The 26,655-nt window shown below is 43.7% G+C and overlaps 1 protein-coding gene across 4 annotated transcripts in view; it reads right to left on the bottom strand.

Annotated features, from left to right (window-relative positions):
- mpp7a (MAGUK p55 scaffold protein 7a) overlaps nt 1-26,655 on the bottom strand; it is a 115,087-nt gene that overhangs the window by 47,733 nt on the left and 40,699 nt on the right. For all 4 annotated transcript variants that reach the window (XM_062559242.1, XM_037456234.2, XM_062559243.1 and 1 more), the window contains 3 exons: nt 26,068-26,145; nt 19,048-19,128; nt 14,582-14,713 (listed from right to left, as the gene is read on the bottom strand). In XM_062559242.1, the coding sequence (XP_062415226.1) occupies nt 14,582-14,713; nt 19,048-19,128; nt 26,068-26,145 (291 nt within the window). The remainder of the gene's footprint in view (nt 1-14,581; nt 14,714-19,047; nt 19,129-26,067; nt 26,146-26,655) is intronic.

The following is a 26,655-nucleotide window of genomic DNA, read 5'->3' as shown; positions in this document are numbered from 1 at the left end:
GGCCTACTCTGGTTGAGACATGTTGAGAGAAAGAAAAGTGGTTGTCTGTCAGGTTGCTAACGGACAGACAGCAGATGCTTGTTTTTGTGACTACAGTGTGGACTGTTCTCAAATCTAAGATGACCGTGGATGGCAGCCTCGATGTTGGGATCTCTTATTTTTTAAGCTTTTAGCAGTTTTTAGCTCTCAGCTCTCTGGTTGCATTCACCAGGGGCAAACATTAGAACACTCGTGCAAGCTTTTAACTTAACTTAGATGAGTATTTAGCTTGGTAGTATGCCAAATCCAAGTCAAAAGTTTTGTTCATTCAGGAAAAAAAAAGCGAACCTGAAAGTTTAAGTTTTGTTGTTCAACACTGTATTCAAAATAAGTGGACGAAAAATATTTTTGGGTTGAATATTGTTTTTAATAAAATATTTTTTCATCAATACGGTTGATGAAACTGTCACTCATAATGACACGCCCCTCTCAGTCGACGCCCCCCACCTTACACCACATCAGGGTCAAAAGTGAACGCAAAAAAAGGTCTTGAATCTGAAAAAAAGGTTTTGAATCACAAAATATAAAATCTTCAAATGAAAAATATAATACAGTGAATATCAAAAATTAAATACAAGTGAAGAATATGAAATATTTCATGCAAAAAAATAATAAAACTGAGTCAAAACAATATTCAACCCTCTAACAGGCTGGAAGGTGCCCAAACTACCAGCCTGCAACGTACTGTAACTGCACAACTCTAAGCCCACCACATCTCCAAAGATCTGTTCCAGCCATTTCAATGAGGTTTATTTTATTACATCTTAAACAATATTACATTGCATGCATGTAATAACATCCCTCAAAGTTTTCTGATATAAACCTAGCCAATAAAAAAAAAAATATTGTAAACTGGCTTTGTGAATGTTTTTAAAAGAAACGCCCTTGTACTTTCTTTTCATTCTCCACCAACATCCACTGTTTTTAGTAAGTATTTGGTTTTTATTTGTTGGGCTGTCTAAATTAACACATTAATCTATGCGATGTGAGACGAATGAAAATATTGTAATCCCCGTTACAAGGGTCACCTTTACTTACAGCAAACCGGAAGTAAACAACAATGACCCGGAAACAAAACCGCCGCTAGCTGCAGTCAGTTATCTTTGATCGCAGGCCCTTTCTCAATACCTAAGACGGCGAGAACGGACTCGTATTCCCGCGAGAATAGACTCGGGAGTCCTGACTCGCAGATTCGGAAGAACGGAGAACAGACATTTCCATAATTGGAACAGCAGCTGGCGTGATGACGTCACCACGTCAGCTGGTCTTGCTAATAAGTTTTTGACTTAAATATTTTACTATTAACAAGCTTTTGTTTCATTTTCATTTAAAATGGTATAATATTGAGCAATATATATATATAAAATCAGTCATAAAATAATTAGCTTTATACTTTTAGGAGGAGGAGGTTGGATACAGTAACAAAAAATAAACTATTATACTAAAATATTTAAATGCACACACACCTACCGTTTGTCTTTTTACTCAAACATCAAGAGGCTGATAATCAGTTTAGTGGTCCTCGTACAGCAAGCAGCTGACCACACGTCAAATATGGAATGGAATTTAATGGAATTTTTTATTTAATTATTATTATAATTCAGAGCTTTAGAGTTTCTTTGAAGCTGAAGTTCTGCTGCCGTTTTAGAGTCTTGAGGACCGTCTCCTCGTGTCCTTTAATTAAAACATCGTTAGTTTTAATGCACAATGATGGACAATAACAAGCTGCACTCTGCGGATACAGACAATATGTTAAAGTTAGATTTAAACATTTATGAAGTTATGAATCTAAACTCTGTCCTCAAACAGACGTAACCGCTGAACAACATCAGTCTCTGACACCACATTAAAAGTTATGAAGACTCGTTTTAGTACAGTTAAATCTCATGTATAACCGCTACGGAGACGTGAAAACCTGCGGAGCATTTCACAGAAGACTCGCCAAAAACAGGCTGCTCTCTGTGGGCTGAGATGAGCTGACCGCCCGGTGCTGGAGGGTCTGACGGTCCGTTAACTACACCTCACATCTCCATCCACGGAGCTAATTGTTACGAAGGCTGAATGTTGACAAACATTTGCTTTAACAACAAAAGTTGCTTTAACAATTAACTTCAGTCATAAAATGTCATTACGTTACTTAAATAGTAGTATTTATAAACTTCGACATAAAGTTGTGTTTATTTCCCTCTATATTTTTGCTGAGGTGAAATGCATTCTGGGATATTTGGCGAGAGAACAGAACAGCCTGCTCCGATGCATGCCCGGTAAAATGGGCGGGGCGAGTCACATCCGGGTATTATGACCGTTCTTGGCCAGATGCCGATTCTCGATTTGCGTTCTTGTGTGGACTTTTGTTCTCGTGGACTCGTGAAACGTCATCAGTCGCAGCCCGAGTACTGTTCCAATTCTTAAGTCCTCAAAATTTACTCGCACCCGAAAACCAAGTCGGCTGAGCCTATGCAAAAGTCCCGATGCGCGGCCAAGAGAAAATTAACCAATCTCTCTTTGAGCAGACTCGTCACTCCCGAGTCCTTGTATGGATTCGTTCAAAACGAAGAAGTCGCTCACGAACGACACGTCTCTAGTAGTTGTAGATGGAAAAATATTTCTTAACCACGCGCGCGATTCCGGCGATTTTCAGGGGGGCAGGCACCGCTGTTATAATGGTAGGGGAAAGTGTGTTTTTGTGACATGAGCATATTCAACCCGATCCTGGGGCGTCATTCATCCCGAGTCTCAGACGAGCCAGCAAGCGGACGCGGGCCGACGAGTTTCTTTTGTAGTGCCGGGTTTGGGCCGATGCGGGACCAGTTTTTTTTTTAATTATGGCCCAGTGACTGCAGTGTTGTACGTCGGATTCAGGACAGTGTATTCCTGATTCTGGGGCGTCATTCATCCCGAGTCTCAGACGAGTTGGCAAACAGACTTTTCCTGGCATGCCAAGCTCAAGCCGGATCTGGGCCAGGTCATTTTGGCTACCTGGGTTCTCTCTTCCTGTTGTCCACCGTTGCAGCGGTTTGCACTTTAGATTGGGATGGGATTGGACAGTTAATAGCAAGTCAAAAATAAATCAGCTGGTGGCAAAAACAAGACGACAAGAGCGGGGGTCATGGTTCATATGCAGCCGCTGCTCCCAGCCCTATTTCCCCAGTCTCTGATACAAAAAGGCCTCAGGTTGTTATTGTTGCGTTGGCCAAAAGGCCACGTTTTAATCTACGGTGCGTGCAGAGGCGGAACGTCTGTTTCAAGCCCCCAGCCGTCCAGGCGCACGCACTGGAGCACACCTGCCGACAGGGCGGCCGCATTACGAAGGTGATGACAAATGGCTCAGACCTTATACAGTCCCCGCAATTTTTTTTCATTAGAGAGAGCCAGAGCAAGAGAGCAAGAACAGGGACAGAAATGTGGATTCTTTGATGTCTGAGGGTGTGTGTGTATTACAGGCAATGGAAAGATGGCAGGTTGGCCAGGTATCAGTCGGCGCACCGTGGTGCCATGAAGCTGATAGGAGGGGTAAGACGAGCTAGGGGTCTCATCTGGTTCCCTCGGCTGAGAATGGCCTGTGTGGTCCTGGTGAGCAAAGTTGTCACAAGGCAATTAGAGTGCCCTCTGGCTGACGGACTGGATGACACAATGGAATCCGGCTGGCTTGTCCTTCAGTAGTACAGATGACAAGAGGGCTGGCTCGTCAACTTGGCAGAGTGCTACTCGCGTCTCGGGGTCCAGGGCGAGCTCTGTGTGGCCCGTCTGGTGCGCACCACGGCGGAAAGGTGAGGGCCCAACCCTGACCTCTATACACTGGCCTGGGCTCGGCATGAACAGAACGGCATGGCATTTGACAAATGTTATGTCACCCTCTAAATTCAGAACGACAAGTGCAAACAAACGCGAGTCGCCTCCTGGGTGGAGGCGGGCCTACATGTTTTGACATGATGTCACTTTACGGCAAAAGTACAACATCGACAATACAATCCTGGCCGCTGCAGTGTTGACTGCTGTGTTTAGAGGTCTAAATACAAGTGTAGTGGAAACACATGCTGGCAGTCTTCGCACCAGATGTCGGCCCGGTGAGAAAATTTAAAAAAAAAATGGGAATAGGCCTCCTGGACATTAAAACAAAACTACATCCAATCATATCTGGTGTTGGAGTGTGTCATTTCATCTTACCTCACTTAGATGGCACAGAACCCCCCTGACCCCAAGCACATGACCGAGTCCACGAGTCAAGCATCTTTTACGAGTGCTTACACACTTCTCAATTGTGGGTTTTTAGCATATTCGGTAATGGCTCCTTTGAGCCTCACGGTCACCTACAAAGATTAATACGACACTGTGAGGAATTGGCGGAAAGAAATCTGTATTATTGTTGGGTGGAAAAGAAGAAAAAAAAAAGGCGTAGCGGTGAGGGCTAGCTGAGGTTTAAAAATGATCTGATGCAACGGAGCAGCTGCCGCAGGCCAATCCTCCGGGTGACCCGTTTTATTAAATAACTTTGCAACTAATAAAACAGTTGACGCTGCCCTTCCTTTCTCTCTCACACACTAAAGCAGACCATGGTTTCCCCTTTTGTTTCCTTAACCCCGGTCCTGGCAAAACAGATGTAATTAACAAGTATACCTTAAAAAAAGGGAAATTGTGGGTCATTATAATGGTAATTACTCGGAGGAGAGGCTCCAAGGGAAGCTGCCAGGTAACGTGATGCAGAGCGCCCAGTGTTTTGGGATGGCTTACCTTCATTCATCTCTCCCTTGGCCCCCTTTTCTTTGGCTCTTTAAGCTTTAACGTCAGTCTCGTCATTAGCGATCTGCTTCAAAAACACACTTAACCCACGGCCGGTACTTCAGACAGGTAGCCGGGTAGATTTGGTGTGTGTGGATCAGCGGCGCCAATTCCCAGATGTCCGCATTTCTTTCTGCACTGTCCGCATGAATTACAATGACTGAGTGTAATCACCGTCCCTCTGCAACGAGCTGGACAGTGCAATATATTTAGTCATTATGTACACTGTGTGTGTGTGTGTGTGTGTGTGTGTGTGTGTGTGTGTGTTGTCTGAGAGTTTGACCATGAGTGCACACAAAGAGACAGTTGTGTCACGAAGAGCGGTCAATCTCTGCTCTGGGATTGTTTAGTGTTTCCCCCACCGTAAAGAAAACAGCACTTTCACATGTCACTTATCATTTCCAAGGTGGGCTGTGGAGCAGGGGCCACCGAAGAGAAACCCGGGGCCCTGGCATGGCAACAATGGTCGTATTCAGCCTAGGGGCTTCGACGACTCTCAGAGCAGGCGGAAAAAGGACACAGTGCCCGGGATGTGTGTGTGATTGCACACAAGGAGATATTCAAGAGCAGCCGTGAGATTAGGATCTGGGAATGTCTGGGATGTGGCTTTTGGAAGCTGCGCATGTTTTCACATTGACAACTCAACAGGCTGGTGGGAGTGTTGTACGACCAGGCGTTAAGGAACAAAGACGTCGAAATTGTCAGAAATTGTAAGTAATTGTAATTATTTTATAATTTTGTGAATGCATGTTCTTTTCTGGATCAGCAACATAAAAAGAATAGTAACATTCAAAGTTTTCATTTTCAAAGATTTACATGTGTAGCTCATGTAAAAAAAACATTAAGTTTATTAAACGTTAAGGTCAAAATACATATTTATTTTGTGTGATCAAATGTGATGTTGAGGAAAGTGCATTGGTGTTTTTTATGTTTCCTTTCTGATAGAAAATGGACATTAGCCTGCTGCCCAGCTATACACCGTGGCTTCGTCTGGACTGTTGGAAACAGTGAACCGAGAGAGGATCAACAGCTAGTGCTTCTGGACAACCACCTGCTCCGTGAATATAGCCACCCCCCACATTGTGCTCCTGGACCGAGACCTGTGGACCAATCATCTCGTCTGTTGGACTGCATCAATTCAGAGGAAAGGTACCACGGGTGTACTTTGTGTGTGTTTTCTTTGACCGTTACTTTTTTTGGTTTCTACGAACCCGAGCATCAAACCAGGCCTACAACAAAATGTTATTTTAAAGGTTAATTTGCCGGCTTAGATAAGTTATTACTGGGGTGTGTATATGTGTGGCACATGTGAAAGGAAAGTTATTTGGTCTAATGTTGCATTGTTTAACACAAAGTTAATACATTTAGTGATACATTGGTATTTCATTTTGAGACGTTTCTGGGTGTGTTTATTATTTGCAATGCTTAAAAAGGGAGAACCTCCATTGAGATTAGTCTGGCAGCCTTAAAATATATCTGTGAGGTATTAAATTTCGTTATTGTTCCAAGAATAATAGCATAGAGTTCATTGGGAATAGGTCCTATACCATAATTAACCCTATAGAAACCATTTCTGCCCCACAGACACAGTTATTTAAATCAAAGGTAAACAACGCAAATCAATTATGTGACTTTCGAAAAAACAATGCTTTGTTCAAGGATTTCCAGCCTGCGACACCGCATAAACTTCCATTGTTATGCAGACAATACTCAACTGTATCTGTCGATCAAGCCAGAAGAGACCGACCAGCTTGTTAAACTTCAGGATTGTCTTGGAGACATCAAAACTTGGATGACCTGCCACATCCTGATGCTAAACTCCGATGAACTGATGAAAAAACAGAAGTTATCATGACAGGCCCAAGAACGCCTTCGAAGTCAGCTGTCTCGTGATAGTTTCTCTGGATGGAATGGCTCTGGTATCTAGTAGCACCATAAAGAATCTTTGAGTTCTCTTCGACCAGGATATGTCCTTCCTGTCTCAAAGTGATGCAGAAAAACTAGTTCATGCATTTGTTACTTCTAGACTGGATTACTGTAATTCTTTGTTATCAGGCTGCTCTTGTAAATCGCTTAAACCTCTCCAGCTGATTCAGAATGCTGCAGCACGTGTATCAACAAGAACTAAGAAGAGGGATCATATAACGTCTGTATTAACTTCTCTGCACTGGCTCCCTGTTTAATCAAGAATATAATTTAAGGTACTTCTCCTCACCTACAAGGCACTTGCTGGTGAGGCACAGTCTTATCTTAAAGAGCTTGTAACATCGCATTGTCATACAAGGCAGCTGCGCTCTTTAGATACTTGTTGTTCCTAGAGTTTTCAAAAAGTAGAATGGGGGCCAGAGCCTTCAGTGATCAAGCTCCTCTTTTGTGGAACCAGCTTCGACTTTTCTCTCACTCTTACTCACTCCAATAATCCATGTTTTATTAAGGCACATCACTAATTCAGCTTCTTTCCAGGTGTTTTTTATGCTTTCTCGCCTAGCAGGTCTCCGTAGATCATATTTCCGCCTGGACCCTGGTCCTGACTCTTGCCATGGCCCTGCTGACACCTGCTGCTGCTATCATCATCATTATTTTAAATATTATTCATATTACTGTCATCATAAACCAACATTACCCTTTCCTAAAGTCTTTGGGCTCCCTCCCCACAGAAGCCTCTGTGGGTGGTGGTTCTATCTGATGGTGGTTGCCCCTCCAGTGGTCCTGCCAAACACTTGGCCTGCTACTTGCAATTATTTGTATCATTTCTGTTAGAGGAATGTATTGTAGATCTTTTACATTGTTCATTCTGTACAGATGACATCCATTGCAGACTGTCCATTCCGGGAGAGGGATCCCTCCTCTGACGTTCTCCCTATAGTTCTTTCCCTTTTTCCCCATGGAAAAGTTTTTCATTTTTGGGGTTTTTCCTGTGCTGATTTGAGGGTTTCGGGACAGAGGATGTTGCATGTGTACAGACTGTAAAGCCCTCTGAGCTAAATTTGTAATTTGCTATTTTGGGCTGTACAAAATAAAATTGAACAAGGGGAATTGAAAACAGCGTTATGACTCAGAGCGTCATAGTGGGGGGGGGGGGGGGGGGGGGCAGTTCCCCTCCCTGCCTGAGGTGGCTGCTGTATGTTTTGCCTTGCTCTGTCTCTTTTCCTTTTGCAGGTGATTGGATGTCGGTGCATAAGAAGGATCCTGTGGGAGCCAGCAGCTCGCCCCAGCCATGCTGCACCTCATGGAGGTCGGTAGGGGTGAGAAGCCTTTGTTTGTTTGTTCATGTTTTTTCCTGTTTTTGGGTAGGGAGTTAGGTAAGACACCTGTATTTTTGTTTGTTTCTTTATGTGTCCTAGGGAAGGTAGGGGGACCTGCACGTATTGTTTTGTTTGTTGTTTTAGGCCATGCTCACCCTGAAATCTATGGCCTTGAACTAAAATAAATACCTCAAAAGGAGAAAGCGGCGGCCTTGGTCTTTGTCTTAATTACGGGATTACTTAACTACTTGTATGCTACTTCCGGCTCCCCTAGGCCGGGCGTAACACTCCATGCCACCCATCCCTTAAAATACAAGATCGTCCCGTATTTGAGAATAAAATCCCATCCCATGCAAATATTCCCACCCGATTTCTCTGAAGACTCGTCCCATTCTGCCCCTGAACCTGAAAGAAACCAATCACCGCCAGAAGAGGCGGGGCGCCTGGCGGAGTGTCGATTTGAAAGAGGCAGCTCCCCCTGAGTCTTCATATTTTGCGTCACCTACCCTTCCGTATCGTTCCGCCCTATTGAAGGTGGCAATCCTATTCCAGGCAGCAGTGGCCAAAAATGACGGCGCGCAATCCCCATCGACCATCCGCACGCATGCATCCCAGTCACCGATGATTTGGTCCGGTCCGGCCCACGTGACATCAAAGTGGACCGTATGTGGCCCCCTACCTAAAATTTGTTAGACACCCCTGGTCTAAAGGTTACAGTGGCGGGGCCCTGGCCAAAATGTGTAACTGGGAAAACTCCCCTGAATGTATAAAGAACAGTAAGAAACTTTGGTTCTTACAAATGTGAAATTTGCAGCAGGCCTGTTCATCATGGATAAGTCTACAGTGAACAAGAATCCTGGCTGGGGTTTAAATTAGTAGCACTTATCATATTAGTAATACATTTTTTAAACATATGCTTCAAAATATGATACATTTTCACTAACACTATCTACAGAGTTAAACTATTCTAATGACATTATCCTGAAATAATTTCCCAATAACACAGAATGAAATGTGACTGTATTAAAAGGACTTCTATATGCATACCTAGGGCAAAGACACACATTACACAGCCAACACAGACAGTGCTCTCCACTTGTCCTCGTGGTTTAGAGCATTTGTGCTCCATCTTCCTTCGCAGCACTCCCAGGACGCTGCGGCCTAATCCATCAAATGAAAGACGTATTGCTTTTAAAGCACACGGGTCGATCCATAAAACACTACCATGTGTGGTGTCGGGTCTAATCTCATTTGCTGCTCCATTAATTCCCAGCGAGAGTCATTACTTTTCCCTCACTTTCCACGTTCTGATGTAAACAGACAGTAGAAAAGTCACGTTTGGAAAGAAAACTCATCGATCTAGTCCCGCTCTTTGAGAACTGTCTCAATCAGCAGCACCTCTACCGGGTTTCAGTGCCGCTCCAAAGCTTTACTTATGGTGTAAACCGGTTTTTGTATACATTCAAACCGCCGCAAATTAAATACTCAATAGTGTCGACGGCATTCAGACCATCCGGATGAACGTGCTTTACGAAGGCCTTCAAGGGAAGGGTATCAGAGCGCCTGTGATCAGAGCGGCCCAATTGTGCCAGATGACAAAAGCATTGCACGGCGAGTTGCCTGTAGCTCATTCCTGCGACTGTCTGTTCATGGAAAAATACAAAATACATTGAATGTCCTGTCTTTTTGCAATTATCTTCTTCCTTATTAAGTAAATAAAATCTGACAGGCATTAATCGAGCACTTTGAGCCTTTAATACAACAATATCCGTAATGTCGTCTAGATCTATTTGTACAGAAACTGCACTTGTGCCATTTGTGGGCCTATCATTTGTAGCCCAGATGATCCAGTTGTTATGGCAGAGTGAGCGAGCTGTCAAGTGGTATTGAAAGTGCCGGCGACAACAGCGTCTCCCAAGTCTGCTATTTGCATTTGGACTTCTACAACATCCAGATGAGAGGAGCAGAGCCGGACCCCGGCAGGCTAATCAGCCCCAGATGTTTTCACATCACACCCGTGATCAGTTCGCCCTCCAACGGGTGTGGAGATTCTTATTTTGCCATGTTGAGCATTCCGTGTTTGTGAGGTTTTCCCCAGAGTTCTTCGGGTACTCTTATTTAGCCAACAATTCATACAATGATGATTGCACACTGTAAATAAAAGAGACACATCACTACACTAGTACAAATTAACTGAGTCCTGAAAGACAACGGTACAACTTTTCAAAGTAGCCTACATTTTAGGCCTCTACCCGAACGTTCTCCATCTGTCGTTGTGTTTTCGGGCTACAAAACACAATGTTATGTCCAAAGTTTAGCCAGTCTGCATTCAAAACACTTTATCACCAGAGGCAAAACCTCACCAGAAGATTAGCTACCAGCGCCAAATGTTCAGCTCTGACGCAACCAGCCAAAACGCCTCTGAAACCTGATCTAAAATAACACATTCTTTTAATAAAAAAAGGACGCGGCTGAGATGATGTTGCTTTATGTGTATGAATCTCCCCAAACCCAATTTTATGAGTTTTACCCAAATGTGGCATGAAGTATGAAAGTATGAAAGAGCTACAGGGTACAATCCACTGAACTAATCACTAATAAATGACAAATACAGGACTAGCTACAGACAGCCACAAAGCCCGGCAGAGCAACAAAAAAAAGGGAAGGAGAAAATAAAACGGTATAAAAAAGAGGGATGGAAAGGATATAGGTATTGCATGGCCACATTGTTATGAGGTCAGGTTTGAGAATTTCAGGCTGATTATTTGAAATTGTGATTTTAAGGGCACATTGAAATCAATTTGGTGCTGTAGTAAGTGCAGACCCCTGCACAATTAGAGGGTTTTTTATTGGTTGATGGAATGGCTGTGATCAGCCGTTCCCTTGGCGTACGATCTAACTGTTCATTAGGGCTGTTTTCCCTGCTAAAGATGTACATGATGACAGTTGTAAGAGGGGCCAAAGGACCCCTAAATGTTCTTCCTAGTTAAAGGGTCAGTACCTTTACCTCCACAGATGACAAAATAAAGGGAGAACTATCAGGGTCATTTAACAAAATGGTGAAAAATGTTGACGCATGTCAATGGCATGTCCCCACTTTGACGTGCGGTGTGACGGAACAAGCGGCAGTTTGTGCTCGTGCACATGCTTCCTTTTTCTTTTTTGTAGAGGAGGTTGGAGAACACGGATGACATTTCTTAACACTAGAATAAAAGCAGAACTATTTGATGCTGAACAGCAACACTTAAGGCTGTGAAGTTGACAGTTCTACTTTTTCAGATAAAGAGTGAAAGGTAAAGAAAAGGTGTGAAAAGGCCTTTTGCAACACAGCAGCATATAGCGGGAGCTGTACACTACTACAAGAATATTCTCCTTTCCTACAGGCACCATAGAACTTTTTCACAAAAAACGTAAATGCGTAATCAATGTGGAAGTGGACTTCCTGTCAAGCTTCAACACAGGAGATAATGGAGTCTTCACAACTCACAAATTTACCTATACTTATACTATTTATATACTATACTGGTGGAGAAAAACTGTCACAAAAGGGAACAAAATAAATAAATAGTACACATTAATTTGTCCATCAGTATCAAGTTTACTTAAGTGAGAGCGATCAGGCTAACTGTAAGCTAGTGAACTGTTAACTAGAATGACAAATCATTAGCGTGTCCACTTAATGACATAATGTATGCAGAGTATACTGTAGAGCAGTGATTCTCAACTGGTGGGTTGCAACCCATTAGTGGGTCGCGGACCCGTTTTAAATGGGGCCTCTGCATGGGAAAATAAAATAAAAAATAAAATAAAAAAAATCACAAAAAAATTCATCCTGTGATTTTATTATTGGCAGTTTTTTTTGCCGGTGTCGTCCATGTTTTCAGCAGCGTGTGCCAGGTTGGGTCAAACCATTCTGATATGGGGGAGACATTGGGTTTTTATGATAATTAAACATCCTAAATATAAAAAATGAAAATCAGCTTATGAACTTGATTTTGAATAAATTTGAGAAGTTGAGAATGTTCCTCGATTTGGGTCGCGGCTTGTCACTAAGGGGTTATGGTGGGTCCCGGAGCCAGACCAGTTGAGAACCACTGGTATAGAGGATATAGAATACCTTAATAAAGTATTATAGTCTGCTTTTAATTAAGCATTGTGGTATCAATTTGTTCTGTATGGTTGTCCAAGTGAACGTCTTGTGTGTAGCGAATAATGTTAGCCGAATGCAGAACGTCAACAGCTGCCGTTTTTGGAACCGCTCAAACACAGGCTCCCTTTTTCCTTGTGGGGGTGACCATACTGTTCGCCGGTCAGATCGCCAGTGCCACCCCCTCGTCAGCCGTTTGCCGATCGTCAGTGGCCCGTGTTCGCTCGAAGTGGGCAGTATCTGGCCCGAACCTAAAATGAGTTTGACACCCCTGGGTTAGGGACAGCGTCTGGTCTCAAGCGGCAACAAGTGATCTGCTGTAGGCACAAGTGCTCCCATAGATCTATGAATGCTCCCCTTTTTAATGCTAAAGTTTGGTCCGTACGCTACAATAAACTTTTTCTCTTTGCTTGTGCCATTTGTTTAACATTGCCCTAACCAGACAGGAAGAAGATTACCACAACAATTGCGTATTTTCGGTAAAAGATACGGAAATTGTGAAAAAGGTCTATTGGACGGGTGCACGTCTTGCTTGCCCTCTCGGGCCCAGAGGTCAAGAGTGATGAGCCTTGACCCAAAGGTGTGTGGATGCAAACAGGCTAAGTAGAAAAAGTCACAGAAAAACTAGGCCCTGTCGAAGAATCGTACTGTTGTGGTCCTCACCACAGCCAGGATGTAATTATGGCCACAGGAGATTGTGGGCAGCAGTAGTTGATCACTGTGGGTGCTTCGGGCAGCGACAGCAGACAGCTAAGACATACATGGGAGAAACAGTGGGTCTGTGGCATAAGTATAATCCTGTTTTTTTCTGTAATAAGTTGCGATGGAAAGTTTATCTGTTCGATTTGTTAATAGAACGTGTTATCCAATTCAGATTGGGAGTTAGTCTGTTAGGCATCACTGCCCGAAAACTAAGCAGTCACAGCTGCTATACTGCAGCGATCCTATTGGTACATTGGATTTGGAAAAGCCACATCAAACAAAATCTTTTAAATAAGGGTTGTATTTAGAAAACTCACCTAGTGCTGACCCCTAAAATACGCAATAACAAGTGTGCAGCATTATCATAGAAACTAGGAATGAACCATTGTATTACTACATAAATATACTCAACATAATTAACACCTTCAATATTGTAGAGTAAGAGTATCACACATCGTCAATTTTGATTTCAGAGGTTCTCAGGCGCCAAATCACTGAGAAAGAAAGATTGTAATCGCAATAACAGCAGCTGACCGGGTATGGGTGTAAATCACATTATGGTTTCGAGGAATGGGATCCCGAGAACAGACTCGGGGAGAGGCTGCAGCAGGAAGTGCCCGCGACAATGTGTGTCGGGAGGAGAATTCCTACGAGCCACATATTTTTACGCTCGGCAGCCCCGCGGAACATGTAACAGAGAGGAGCCCAAAAATGGATTAGGTGTGTTCTTCTTTCTCTGCCAGGTTGTGGTGAGGGGAAGCACGCCGGCCTGGAGCCAAGATGGCGGTCGGGGCTAAAAACCACAAAGTGAAAAAATAGAAGCAGCCCGAGGGGGCCAAGGCACGTCCCCACCGGATCAAAGCAGGGCGAGGCCTCCGCATGCAACGAAAGGGCTACGATGACAGATTGGGCACTTCGACAGGCTGCTGGAGTGTTATCTCACGCAGGGCCCTGAGGTCAGTTGAGGGAATCGCGACAGTAAAAAACATCACGTGGCAAAACAGAGTAAAGGTGTAGAGAACTAGTGCCAATTGGAAACCGTGAGAGAAAAAAAAAAGCCCGGGAGAGAAGACTACACACAGGGTGAGGGACGGGGTGTGGGCCGCAGAAGGGGCCGAGACACATAGGATGTTGTTGTTGTTGCCGTCCGTAGAGACTGGACGAGAGAAGCGTGGTTCAATGAAAGAGAGTGACACTGACCAGGATAGAAAAAGGGAAGTCGTTCACAGACAGCAAGGCTAGACTAGCTGAAAATACTCGCGGCCAGGAGCTGGGTAATTGTCGTTTTTGTGCTCTTACAACTTCAAGGTTGTGGGTTGCATTCCCACAGACAAGTGCCTTGAAAAACCATGTACGCTATTGGCTCGACTTGTGGCGTGATTGCTGCTTTGAGCATTTGAAAAGTTGGGGATTAGTGAACAAAGCTTTGATAGCAGGATTTTCCCAGCTTTGAGGACTAAGCGTGATCAAACCTGATGATGCGATTTTTGGCATTCATTGGGGAACAACACACAACCTAAAATGTCACAGCTTGCAGACTAACTCTAAACCACCCAGTGTACTTTTAAATAATCTGTTAGCTTCCTTATAACCATTTTCTTCTGGGAGGCGCTTGCCATATGCAGATCGAACCACATAATTTCAATCAAAATCATTTAAATCGACTCACAAGCGGTTCCTTGTTTTTGACCAGTCTTATGATCTTCACGGAATCCTCGTCGTCGTCGATGTCATCCGGCAGCGGAGGCAGTTCGGGGTCGTAGCTTTTCTGGGCGATGGTGTCATGGACCAACAGGAGGCTCTGGAAAGGGGAGGGGTGGGGGGGTGACAGAGGGATGGATGGGAGGCAAAGAAACAAGGGGCAGGAGTCAATAGCAAACCCGGAAAAGCCCTCTTTACCTCGGTCTAATTAGACAAATAAAGTGGAAGCGACACATGCTATTGAAGGTTCAATCAATGGGTAAATTCTTTACACATGACAGAGAACATGCAGAGGCTGAAGCGAGGATGAAGAAGAAGAGAATTGGGAAGCATTAGGCTGATACCGTCCAATCATATATCTGATTAAAAGGCAACCAAGGAGCCCTGTTAGTGTTTGTGTCCAGTGAAATAACCTATCCGACCACATGTGTGCACCGATGATTTCCAGGGCTAGGTGGTGGTCACTGGTGAAAGCAATGTTCTGCACGGTACAGCACCAGCCTAAAAATAATTAAGTTCTCAGTGGAATCAGATTTTTCACATGTTCACTAGGAGACGTAAAAAAATGAAATCCACACATTTAAGAAAAGGGACGTCGAGCAATTGAGAATGAAGCCATTGTGACCCTCATTACTCAAACTATTTAACAATTCTGGGTCAGCACAGCGCACAGCTGGACATTTGCTGCTTTTTCCGTGGTTGAGGAGAGGAGCAAGAGAAAAGTGAGAAAAACATCTTCCAATCCATGTGCCAGACAACAAGAGGGAGGGGGGTGGAGATTATGACATGGGAGCATGCTGCAGTACAGCGCTCAAGATGTTACTAACTGGGAGCAGATGAGAGGAGGAGACGCAACTGGAGCTCTATGGCCAGTGCCCATGGGAGACAAGCTGATCCCCCAAACACGCACGCACTCACGCACACAGTTGGTAGGGGACACTCGCGACGACCGTCTATTAATTCCCTGTCTGAACCTTAAAGCCACTAATTGTCTCTTTTTGCTAATGCTGCTCTTTTTTGGCTTTCGTTCACTTTTTTTTTTTTTTCCCAAAATGTTAATTTTCAGTTTCTTCATTTCTCAGAAGAGGCCTGACGGTGCATTTCTGGCTTTCATCTACACCTGACATAAACACACTGTATTGTCTTTCACGTACCGGGATGCTGTCATTATACCGTTGAAATATTCTCTTTTTTGGATACCAAAATGTTTGCAGATGATGACAATAAAAAGAAAACTGAAGAGATCCCTAACCTGTAATATATACAAAACACTTTCTAGAGAGTTGGGAGTTGAGGTGTCCACATTGTCGTGAGGAGATCATAGATGTTGAGTATGTTGACTAAGTTCACATTAAACACAAAGCTTTTTACGCAATTAAATAGGATATAAATGCTAACATTTTGGGGAAAAATTGTAAATGTTCCATATTTGGCATGAAATTGTGTTGCAAAAAATGTATTTGTATTTGAAAATGTAATCAAGATTCTTCTTTAAGGTAGTCGGGCATATGGGGGTGATATTATTCGGGCAGAAAGGCTAGTAGCTGGTCGGTTCAGCCGACCGGGGGTGGGCGGCGTATAACAGACACAGACTCTCCTTTAGCTATTTTTCTCCCACCTGAGAAATGTATAACTGACGTTAAAGTTTTCCAAAGTTAAGAAACTGCCCGTGCTGCACTTCGTCAATCAATCAAAGCACTGATATTCACTTAATGTCAAGCAATTTATTTAAAAATTGTTTCTCATCCTGCAATGTATTCTGATTTATAGACTTAATTACTGAATACACAAACATTTTTATATTATTTTCAAATGTTTTAAACTCAAACATGGTTGTGAACGAAAAAAAAAAAAAAAGGCAAGACAAACCTAATACATTTCCTCCTGCTCACCTCCACCTTTCCTCCACTAACTGCCAGTTGCCGTTTCCTCTGACCTCCATCCTTGAGGCCAAACATCCCGACCTGCCATAGTCCACTCGTCAGTAGTACTTTGAGTCTGGCATTGCACCCCATGCCTAACAACCCGTAACAGAGCCACCGCTAATTCCTTGTAAAAACTCTTGGAAGAAGAAATAACAGCTGTATGCTAATAGATAGCACATGGTGAGACGGCCCTGGCTGCTGACCATTGACATGTGAGTCCGGCTACGCAAGGTACCAGTGTTTCACACGGGTCCCTGGTTGGAGTGCTCTCTTCGCTGCCTAATCAAATCTGGAGTTATATCCACGAATAGGCCCTGCAGCTTGGGTGGGTTGCGAAAGATAAATGAAGGTGGAAGTGAAGCCACCCTTGTTTTCTAGACATCCCATTCCTCCTCTTGGTTTTGTATGTTTGTGTTCATTAGGCATAATAGGGAACCTAGAAAAACAGATCAAAGTGCTTAACTAAATAAACCTGCCTGTACATTCCTGGCAATGGCCTTTAATTAAAAAGACCAGCCCCCACCTCCCGGCCCTGTCACCGGCCCATTGTTGTTCTTCAGCTGGCAGTGCTAGATCGGTGCGGGGTTGGACTCGGGCCGCGTGTCAATATAAGCCGTGGCGAGGAAGAGCGAGTAGGAAAAAAAAGTTTGAATGGATCATTTCAGCCTTAATCAAGAGTGATACAGTTACTATTGCACAGACGAGCCATTCACAGGCAGCTTGTGTTTTACACTCGCAGCCCTGGGATTTACACTGGGGGGAGGGGGTAGATAGAGGGAGAAAGACATTTTCAATACTTTCCCGCTTTACTTGAAGCACACATGCTACCTACACAAGTCTGAGACGCAATGTCAGAAAAACATTGCGAGAGCCACTGATAGGTCAGCATGATGCCGTCCTGAGAGCAGAGGTCTTGACGGTTGATCGGCAGAGAGAAGTCAGCGGCAGAGGCTCGCCCGTACTACTTCTGTCCGTCAAACTGGAGCAGATTTACCCTTAGTGACCCCAACTTCATATTTGGTCATTTGGGTACATGTAGTGGCAGTAGAGGCTGATCTCATCTAATGAAAGCAGTGCTTTTTCTGGCCGCTCTGGTTGAAGGTGTGTTGACACAAAGTGCAGCACACTCCTATATCACAGCAGCAAAAGACTTTAAACCGCTGAAGGATGTCTGCTGGGGGGCTGGGATAAGGGCTTTGAGGTTGACTCTTTGCCTCTGCCACTCTTAAGCCTAAGAGGTTTTGGTTCAGTCAGAGGACACATCAGTTTTTATCAAAGTCTAACTAGCAACTCTTAAATCCCTAACAGAATTATTTGAATGGTCTGACAACTTCAGAATCCATCCCATTAAGAGGATATCGAAGTGAAAACATTCTAATATACAACAGATTTTTCTTCTTACCTTTCTTATGAATTTGAGGGATCTAGTTTTAAATATAGCAATATCTGCCTTATCTATATATAATGGGACTAGATGGCACTCAGCTTAAAGTGCCGGATTAATACATTTCTAAAAAATCAACAGCTATATTTCTTTCCACGGATCATGATCTAGAGACTTTCTACTGACCCACACCACTGGACATAAGCGAGCTCAGAGGTTCAGCGTAGTTCCCTCCCACAGAACATTCTGGGGAGAAATTTCCCTTTTAATGGTTCCCATTGATATATTAGTATACCTGGCCCACAGTCTCGTCTCCGGCCTTTTCCTCATGTTTACAACGATTAACTTTCTTGCCACGCCAAATACTTTCGTCGTAAGCAAGATGAAAGTAATAAAAACACACAGATCGTTCACCCAGGCATGCTCTTGTGGTGATCATTTGCAAGGCCAAAGTGAGTGATGGATTGGGACCGCTGGTCTTTGGGACAGTGGCTGCAATGGGTGTGTGCGTATCCTCCATCATCACGTGCGGTGATCTTACAGTTCAGTCTCACGATGCGTGAAACTGTATGGTTTTCATTTGAGAGATCAATCATGACAAAAACCCACATGTTGATCTGACTGGTGTGCCTGATGCTCTTAGGAACCTCTTTCAAAACCGCTGAGAAAAAGGTATTCAATAGTTGAATGCACTCTACTAAGTGTGTGCATGTGTGTCTCGTGTTGGGAGAGGACTTCATACTTAGCCGTTGTTTCTGGCAGAGCCCAAATAGGCATGACGACAGCGCATTAAAGAAGGAACCTGCATTCAGCTCTCCTTCCATCCCCGCCAATTGGCTCAGACACCTGCAGGTGCCTGACGGATGGCCATTGAAAATGAAAACGCATGAATTCCTTTTCTACCCATTCGGATGAATAGGCCGGCGGGACCAGCAGGTAAGAAGACGAGACAAAGGCCGGATTGAAGTGCCATAATTGATCACACATCACTTTAATGCTGCGAGTCAGTTGTTTTTGGGTGAGCACATCAGAGAGGATAGAAGTCTTTAAGACAAATAAGTGCTTCTACTTAAATATTTGCTGACATTAATAATGTGGTTATAAATGAACAGGTGGAAAACTCACCTTCACGTGGGGTATGGCCAGTAGTTGGAGAAGCTCTTTGATTTCCCTGTTCGCTGATTTCCCCTCCATCTCCTCAGACAGCTAAAGGGGTGAAAACACAATAGGATATATGAGGGAAGGCTATAAAACAACTACTATCTTGAGTTCAACAGTGAGTGGATTACAGAAACTAAGGGACGCTTAAGGATAGAAAGCATGTATAATAAATAATAATATAATAAAAAAAGTTGTATACTCAAAGGGTGTTGGCCCAACAGATAGCAAAGATGATATTGTCCTAAATAAGTGCATCTTAATGGAAGGTTGAAGCTTGTCATGGAGGCTGAGAGTTTGCACTAAAAGCCAGCCGTTCTCTTGGAGTTCATTTGCAGCTCTGTGGGACAGTTTATCAGAGACAATGGGAGCTTTGAGAGTGTTTCCGAGCGGTGGGACTGCATCTGTGATGAATCCCACTCGGAGCTCCCAAAAACCCTGGGCCACGCGCTGTGATTTATGTGCGATCCTCCTGGATGTGGTGCGAGTGTGGAGAGGCGAGACTGCCGCACACAAAGACTTGCTTGTGTCGGAGGACTGGGGATCAGGAGCTGTCTGCTGCACAAAAAGCTCAAGGGCCAGGGTGTGAAGGAAGAGCTTAAGGCGATCTCACACAAACACATGCAGCGTCATGTCTCCTGTGGTGTGTCTGTGTGTGAGATCATCCTTGTGCAGACTGTCTTACAGTAAATTGCAATTTGGTTTCCGTCCGGTGGATTCTGCAGGCACTTCTGCATTAACAAGCAGCAATAGTTTAAGAACAATAACAGGAAGTTTGTTATAAGAAAACCCCCATGGAACAGGAATAAAACAGCAGTGGTCAGGTGGAGGTAAGAGCGGGGCTTGGGGGTCTGGGGTTAGAGCGAAGTTATGGAGGGCGCTCTGTCACTATACCACAAAACAGGAGAGGTCCCTTTTCATTTCTTCCAGACGGTGTCGGAGATGGTGCTAATTAATAGTCACCACGGTCGAGGTTACTCTCACTGGACCTCAGCCCACCCCACATTGCTTCACTTTCTGGAATACACATAGTAAGGGGGTGTGTGAGTGTACAGGGTCCAGGGGAGGGTGAGAAAGGGGAGGAGCGGGGATGACCGGGGTTAGGGTCTTTAGAGTGGGGAGCATCTCTTGCTGCGATCCGCTGCCATCCATCACCTCGCCGGCAAGGGGAGGGGAGACAAGGACGAATGGAGAACTGTACATTTTTCCAGTGCCTCATTTTGTCCAATTAAAGCGCCTCGTGCCATAACTCAGCGTGAAGGACGGAATAGACACATTTGACAGCGCTCTTCGCTATTCATGCTGTCATGTCGAAGTCACATTTTCCGTCCGCAGACCCCCACAGAGATAGGGGGGGTCCTTTGAGGCTATGTTTATGTGGCAGGCAAAGTGCTGTTCAAAAATGTGAATGTGCCATGGTGTAAATGCTAGATTTCACACTTCTTAAATAATAAAAATAAATAGGAAATAATGAATATATGTATTTCTCTCATGCAAATAACCTAATTTTGGAAGAGAAAAACTCCAAATGCATGTTTTGAGGAGTTGTTCTTAGAATACGTGAAGAATATTAGTTCCTCAAAGCTACACGGACTCTTCAACTTATTATATCCATCCATGGTTTGGGACATGCAGGGGAGCTTATTTACAGCTTGAGCTATCTCAAGCATAAACAAAGGTTAAACATTTGGAAAGAAAATAGTCTATATAAAAATGTGATTAAACCATTAAACGAATTAAACCATGACAAAACAGAAGTTAAAAATGGAGTCTACAATTTCAATGGCCTATAAAAATGTGTGTATGTGTATATATAATCTATTTTATATATTGCCCATATATCGTCTCAGCATTTTTTCCGTTCAAAGTTTTGATCTTAGTTTCCATTTATATCCTCAAGATATTTTTTTTTTTATTTAGTTTGATTCAAAAATAAAAAGATTTAATAAAAATCCATTCTAGGATAACAATGGCTTTCTTCAACTGCAGGGAGCTATAATGGAGCTATAATCAGCAGTGCCAGAAAAGCTGATATAGATGAAGCACCCTCTCTCTTTGCGTCTGTCTGTCTGTCTCTTTCCCATTACCAGTCATAGGTAAAGCCTGGAGCCCAGTGCCCTCTGATGGCACCCAGTGGTCTCCCAGGGTAACAGCAGGTATTCGAGAAAGAATGAAGAGGTTTGGTGGCCAGAGAAGGTGAAGAGATAGAGTCTTTGAGGGGAAGAGGTGGGGGGTCAAGCGATGATCGCCGATCGTAACAACGAGGCTGGCACCAAGGCCATACCGCCCAGGTGGAGACTGATCAGAGCGACGTAGGCGGTTCCTATGCAAGGACAATTTGGCCCTTTTGATTAATGTAACGTGGTGCCTTACATTCCTCGATGCAGCTCCCGTTTCAGCCTTAATGAGAGCTGGAGGGAGACCGGGGTGTGCGGTAATAAGTAGGCGTGTACGTCAATAAAAGACGCGTCTTTGAGTGTGTGTGATACACCGCTCAGGCTCCCAGGCCACGGTATCGGCCGTGTTCCAGGCGTTTGTTTGAGCAGTGGCAGTCACCCTGCTGTGCGTGCTAGACAGTGCAGCCCAGGGGCAGACAGGGGCCTAAGTATAGTTTTATGTGAGGCAATAAATTAAGCCTCCATTACCTGACACCCGAGCCCCCAATGAATTTCATCTAACTGTAGATCTCTCCCAGTTGAACTTCAGGTCCCAGCCAGCACTTCAATGGCATTCATTTGGAGCAGGGACGCGGGAGAAAAACAATACGCTTTAAAAACACTTCTCTTCAACCAGCCGAGGAAAGGGGGACTCGGGATTGTGGTGTGCCGCCAGACGCTCCAATACACCATCTCTGGGATTTATTTCGATACACGATAATCCCGAGGAGACGCTTCCCGGGGTCATTTAACAGGAAGCATGAATATGAGGGTCTGTAATTTGACAAAAAGAATAAGGGCCGATCTGGGAAGATGGAGGCTGATATTTGGGGTCAGGGGAGGTTCTCTTAAGCAGCCAGTGGCTTCTTGCTACAAACTGGGAGGCAGAGCAAAGGCAAAGCCAAGGGAAAAAGAAAGGATCATTCAAACTTTTTGGGAATTTGGAGGAATTATTTTTCTGGTGTTGAAAAGCGGCACTAAAACCTCTATTTCTGGCGTATTTCTGGTGTGTACAGATTCAAGGTAGCCCATTCGGTTTGGTTTAGGGTGATCCTTCCAGGATGGGGTGTCCTGGCTCCTCCGCTGACCCTTGTGACCTTTTATAGACTTTTAGGGATAACCACTCAGGACCATAGTGCGGCGGCTCTATTCTGCTCTGGCCTCGAGACACTCTGGGCTCCCCCTGCCTCTATCTTACCGACCAACTGTACAAACGTCAGCTTCTTTTTCCCCTTTGCCTTAGTACTAATTAGCATGATGTATGGCCGCAGGCTCTTTTGAAGGGGTGGAATAATCGGAGGCACATTGATTATAATAAACAGAGCTGGGGATTTCAAACAAATCCGGACACCAGTAAGCAGGCTTTTCCTCTCCTGCGTTCCCGGTGCCAGGCTGGTTCTTGGGTTTACACAGGTGTGTGTGCGTGGGCGGGGCACTTGCACGCTTATGTGCACATGTGGGTTTTTCAATAAATATTGCAGACGAACAACACTTGCCGGGACGGCGGACGTTTCCTCCATCAGACTAAATATCTTTTACAGCCTGACGTAGAGCTGCAGGGCCAACAGAAGATAGGCCTCATCAGGCAGGGCTGTTGGTGCAATTACTACCCGTGATGACTTCTCATTAACAGGTCAAATAACGAACAGGGACCAGCATGAGGGATGATGTCAGTCTCGTATGGGCTCACTCTTCCCCTGACTTGTGTTTATATGTTGCAACTTCACAATCACCCGTAGCCCGTCTGCGGCTGTCACGCCTGCTCATCCATCTTCAGCTACCCCAGTCTGTTCCTACCTTCGGAAAATAAATCGTTCTCTCCTCGCAGGGGCGAATATTTTATTCCTTTGTTGCATGGTTAGATGTTTGGGCATTAATGAGTTGGCGACAGGACGGAGCAGAGAAATGGGTCCTCCTTATTTTACAACAGTCAGTGAGTCTAGAAGATGACAGGTTCACTCGCCGGCCAAGAGGAGAACTCCAAGGGATCCGCTCACAACCAGGAAAGAGTCACTTGTGATCTACCATCTAACTGCCTTCTGGCTCACGCAGTCTTATTGGATTTGGGTATAAGCAAATTACGTTTGTTTAGTTTTCACACAGTAAGAAAGGACATGCAGAACCGGAAAGACATAATGAGCATGCGGGAAGAATACAAATTGAATGGAAAACCTCGAAAGAAAAAGCACCGTAAAGAAAAAAGCTAAAGGACAAATGCGTGGCATCCTCCATGGGACATGAGACTAGACCAGAGAAGTGGATTGATGAGTATGAACCAGGGTAGGAAATAATGGTGACGGAGGTGACAGAGTTACACCATCCGTGAGTGACGGATTTGCTCTCCGTCACACAGCTGGTGTGAACATTGGACAAAGGAAAGCTCAACTATGGGGGTAATCAGGTTGCCATTGGGAACTTTCCTGATGTGAAAACACAAGAATAACGAGCAGCGTTGGATGGGTCCTCGCTACTCCTTGCACGTCAGGGCACTGGCCAGACGGTTACAAATGCGGCTGAGGAACCCTGCGGCGGTCGGACAAAGCGTTCGCAAGTCAGTGGTCGTTAACCATGTGGAGCAACGCCAGGAATGCCACTTTGCAAACTTTATCTTTGAAATTATCATGGTCTTAGGCCTTTTATGTCAACATATAAACAGGACCTTGCTTCAATATCTCAATCGCCAGACTACATTTGGTCATTTTCAGATTAGATTTAAAAGGAAACAATCAATATCATGACCATTCCACTTCAGACAGATAGAACACATCCTCAATGTGATAACCAGGAGATTCTGATGTTCCATCCCAAAATAGTGTTTTTGTAAATTGCTCCCTACGCACATAGTTTAATATTTCTCCTGGCAAAATGCAACTTTTAGAGCCTAAAGTCTCAAGAGCACACTGTGTGGATTTGAAAAGAATTGGGTTTAATCCCTGGGAGGAGTTTAAGAAATTATGAAAATATGCCAAAAAGGCACATCTTAATGATTAAATGCACCGCCCCATAATCTTCAAAAATTATGAAATAATTAGCGTGTGTTCAGGGGTTCAATGTTTACACATACTGCATTTTTGGTGAGGGCAGGCCAAGCCATTTGGAAGTTATAAATCTTGCCAGATTAAGCCACACCCCTTGCAGAGTTCATTAACCATAATATCTTCTTAAAACTATAAAACAGGTTAGAAACGATTATATGGATGTTTAAAGGGTGAGAAGTTCATGCTATATGAGAAAAATGGAGCAGATCTGATGAAGTATGGTCGAGTTAAAACACGTTATTGACGAATGGTGGTTTTTTGAAAATTATCCCTACACACATAGTTTAGAAATTCTTCCGGCAAAATGCAATTTCACACTGAGCGATATTGAAAAGAATCAGGTTTAATCCGTGGGAGGAGTTCGGTCTTTTACAACTGTAAGAAATTATGAAAATAGGCCAAAAACAGGCCAAAAAGGCAGATTTTCATCCATCAATTACAGCGCCCCCTATTCTTTAAAAATTATGAAGGAATTAGGGTGTGTTCAGGGCTTCAATGTTCACACATGCTATGATTTTGGTGAGGGCAGGCCAAGTCATTTGGAAGTTAAAAATCTGACAGATTAAGCCACACCCCTTGCGAAGTTAACTAGCCCCTATCTCATCAAAACAATGAGGTATCAGCACCATTCTTATATATCAAGGGCACATTAAACCAATAATGATCCGATCATCAATCAAACTCAGCATTTAGGAGAAATTGCAAAAAATGTGTTTTTCACAAACTTCCAAATGGCAGAAAATCTAGTTAGGTGCATTTGCATACCATGATTGACTTTTTTGTAGAGCATGTCGAAGAGCACCTGTGTGCCGACTTTCAAGTTGCTCGGACATCGGGGGCGGAAACTGGCCTAGTGTGGTCTTTTTTAAAGACATTTCTTCATACCCAAATGTGAGACCCAAAAATGATCACATTTTTTAACAGTCCAGATATCCATGCCAAATTTAACAACTTTTTGAATATGATAAAGGCCCCAAAAACGCCCGCAGTTTGTGAGAACAATAATAATAATAATAATAATAATTCCTTGAAACACAATAGGTTCCTCTACGACCAGTCGTAGCGAGGACCCTAAATACACCTCCCAGACTGGACAATAGGAGGCACTTTAAGTTCAAGGCACTTCTCCATTGACTGCACTTATCAGACCAGAAGGTTCCCACCTATTTTCAACATATAAAAAAATAAAGATAATAGAGGGGAGAGATGATGGACTCTGGGATATTGGTGTCATTGAACCCTCTATACTAAGGCTTAAATGCTGAAAGGTCTATGGATCTGTGGAAGGAATCAGCTCAAGATTTGCAATGGATGGACAAGCAACCATTGACCTGCAGGATTCCTTTTGAGGGATCTGAACAACATGAAAACAGCTGTATGACTACTCTTTTTCTGGTAAACCAGGAATTGAGGATGGACATCTTAAAAAATAATGTGGAAGATTAAAATTATGGGACAAGTATTGTATGAAAAAATAAAGCTTTTCCATCACATTTTAAAATCAATGTATGACTGTACAATATAAATATGTATATGAGGTAACTTAAAGCCAACCACATTTTTAAGTTTTGGCAGAATGACCCAACGTAAAAAGGCAATGTAGACACATTAATATTTAACACCTTAAAATGTTTAGTTTTTTATTTTCATCCTTCCAGTAAAATGCCAGGGACCACGGCTTTGTGTTGTTGATGTGTTTTCCCTTTCATTCATCACCCATTAATATGTGCAACCAAATAAACGGAAGCCTTCCTCCTTCCAAAAAAAAAAAAGGAAAGAAAACAAGAACTTACTTCATGGGCCAAAGCTGCAGCTCTGTCCAGGACGGGTACTGGTTTGCTCTCTTCGTAGAACTGCAGCTGCTCATGGATCTGAAAGGACAAATTGTGTTCATCAGAATGAGAGAGACAGAGAGATTAATGTTGGGCTGCAGAGGCCATAGCGAGGCCTCTCTGAGCAAACACATGCACCACAAGAGGTGTCAAATAACAAAGCACAAATACATTGTTACCTTACTTAAGTAGAAATGTTGGGTAACTATACTTTATTTTTTTAGACGACTTTTTACTTTTACTTGTTACATTTTCACGCAAATATCTGTACTTTCTACTCCATACATTTTAAAAATAGCCTCGTTACTCAGATTTCATTTTGGCTCTTTTTTATTACGGCTTGCCATCGTTCAAAAACACACAAAAAAAAATCTATCCAGATAAATCGCGCCATTCGAATAGTGAATTTGATGGTGGTTGGATGAGAACTTCAAAAACAAATCCCATTCCGACAACCTATTTGCACGATACACCTGCAGATGACCAGATCAGAGTGACGCCGGTGCATCCTTTTCAGTCCAGCAGTTCGGTATTCAGCGACATGGACCC

The sequence above is a fragment of the Pungitius pungitius genome, chromosome 19 (assembly GCF_949316345.1).
Source record: "Pungitius pungitius chromosome 19, fPunPun2.1, whole genome shotgun sequence".
Lineage (NCBI taxonomy): Eukaryota > Metazoa > Chordata > Actinopteri > Perciformes > Gasterosteidae > Pungitius > Pungitius pungitius.
Note: the sequence above shows the minus strand (reverse complement) of the source record. Positions and strands in the feature narration are given on the sequence as shown.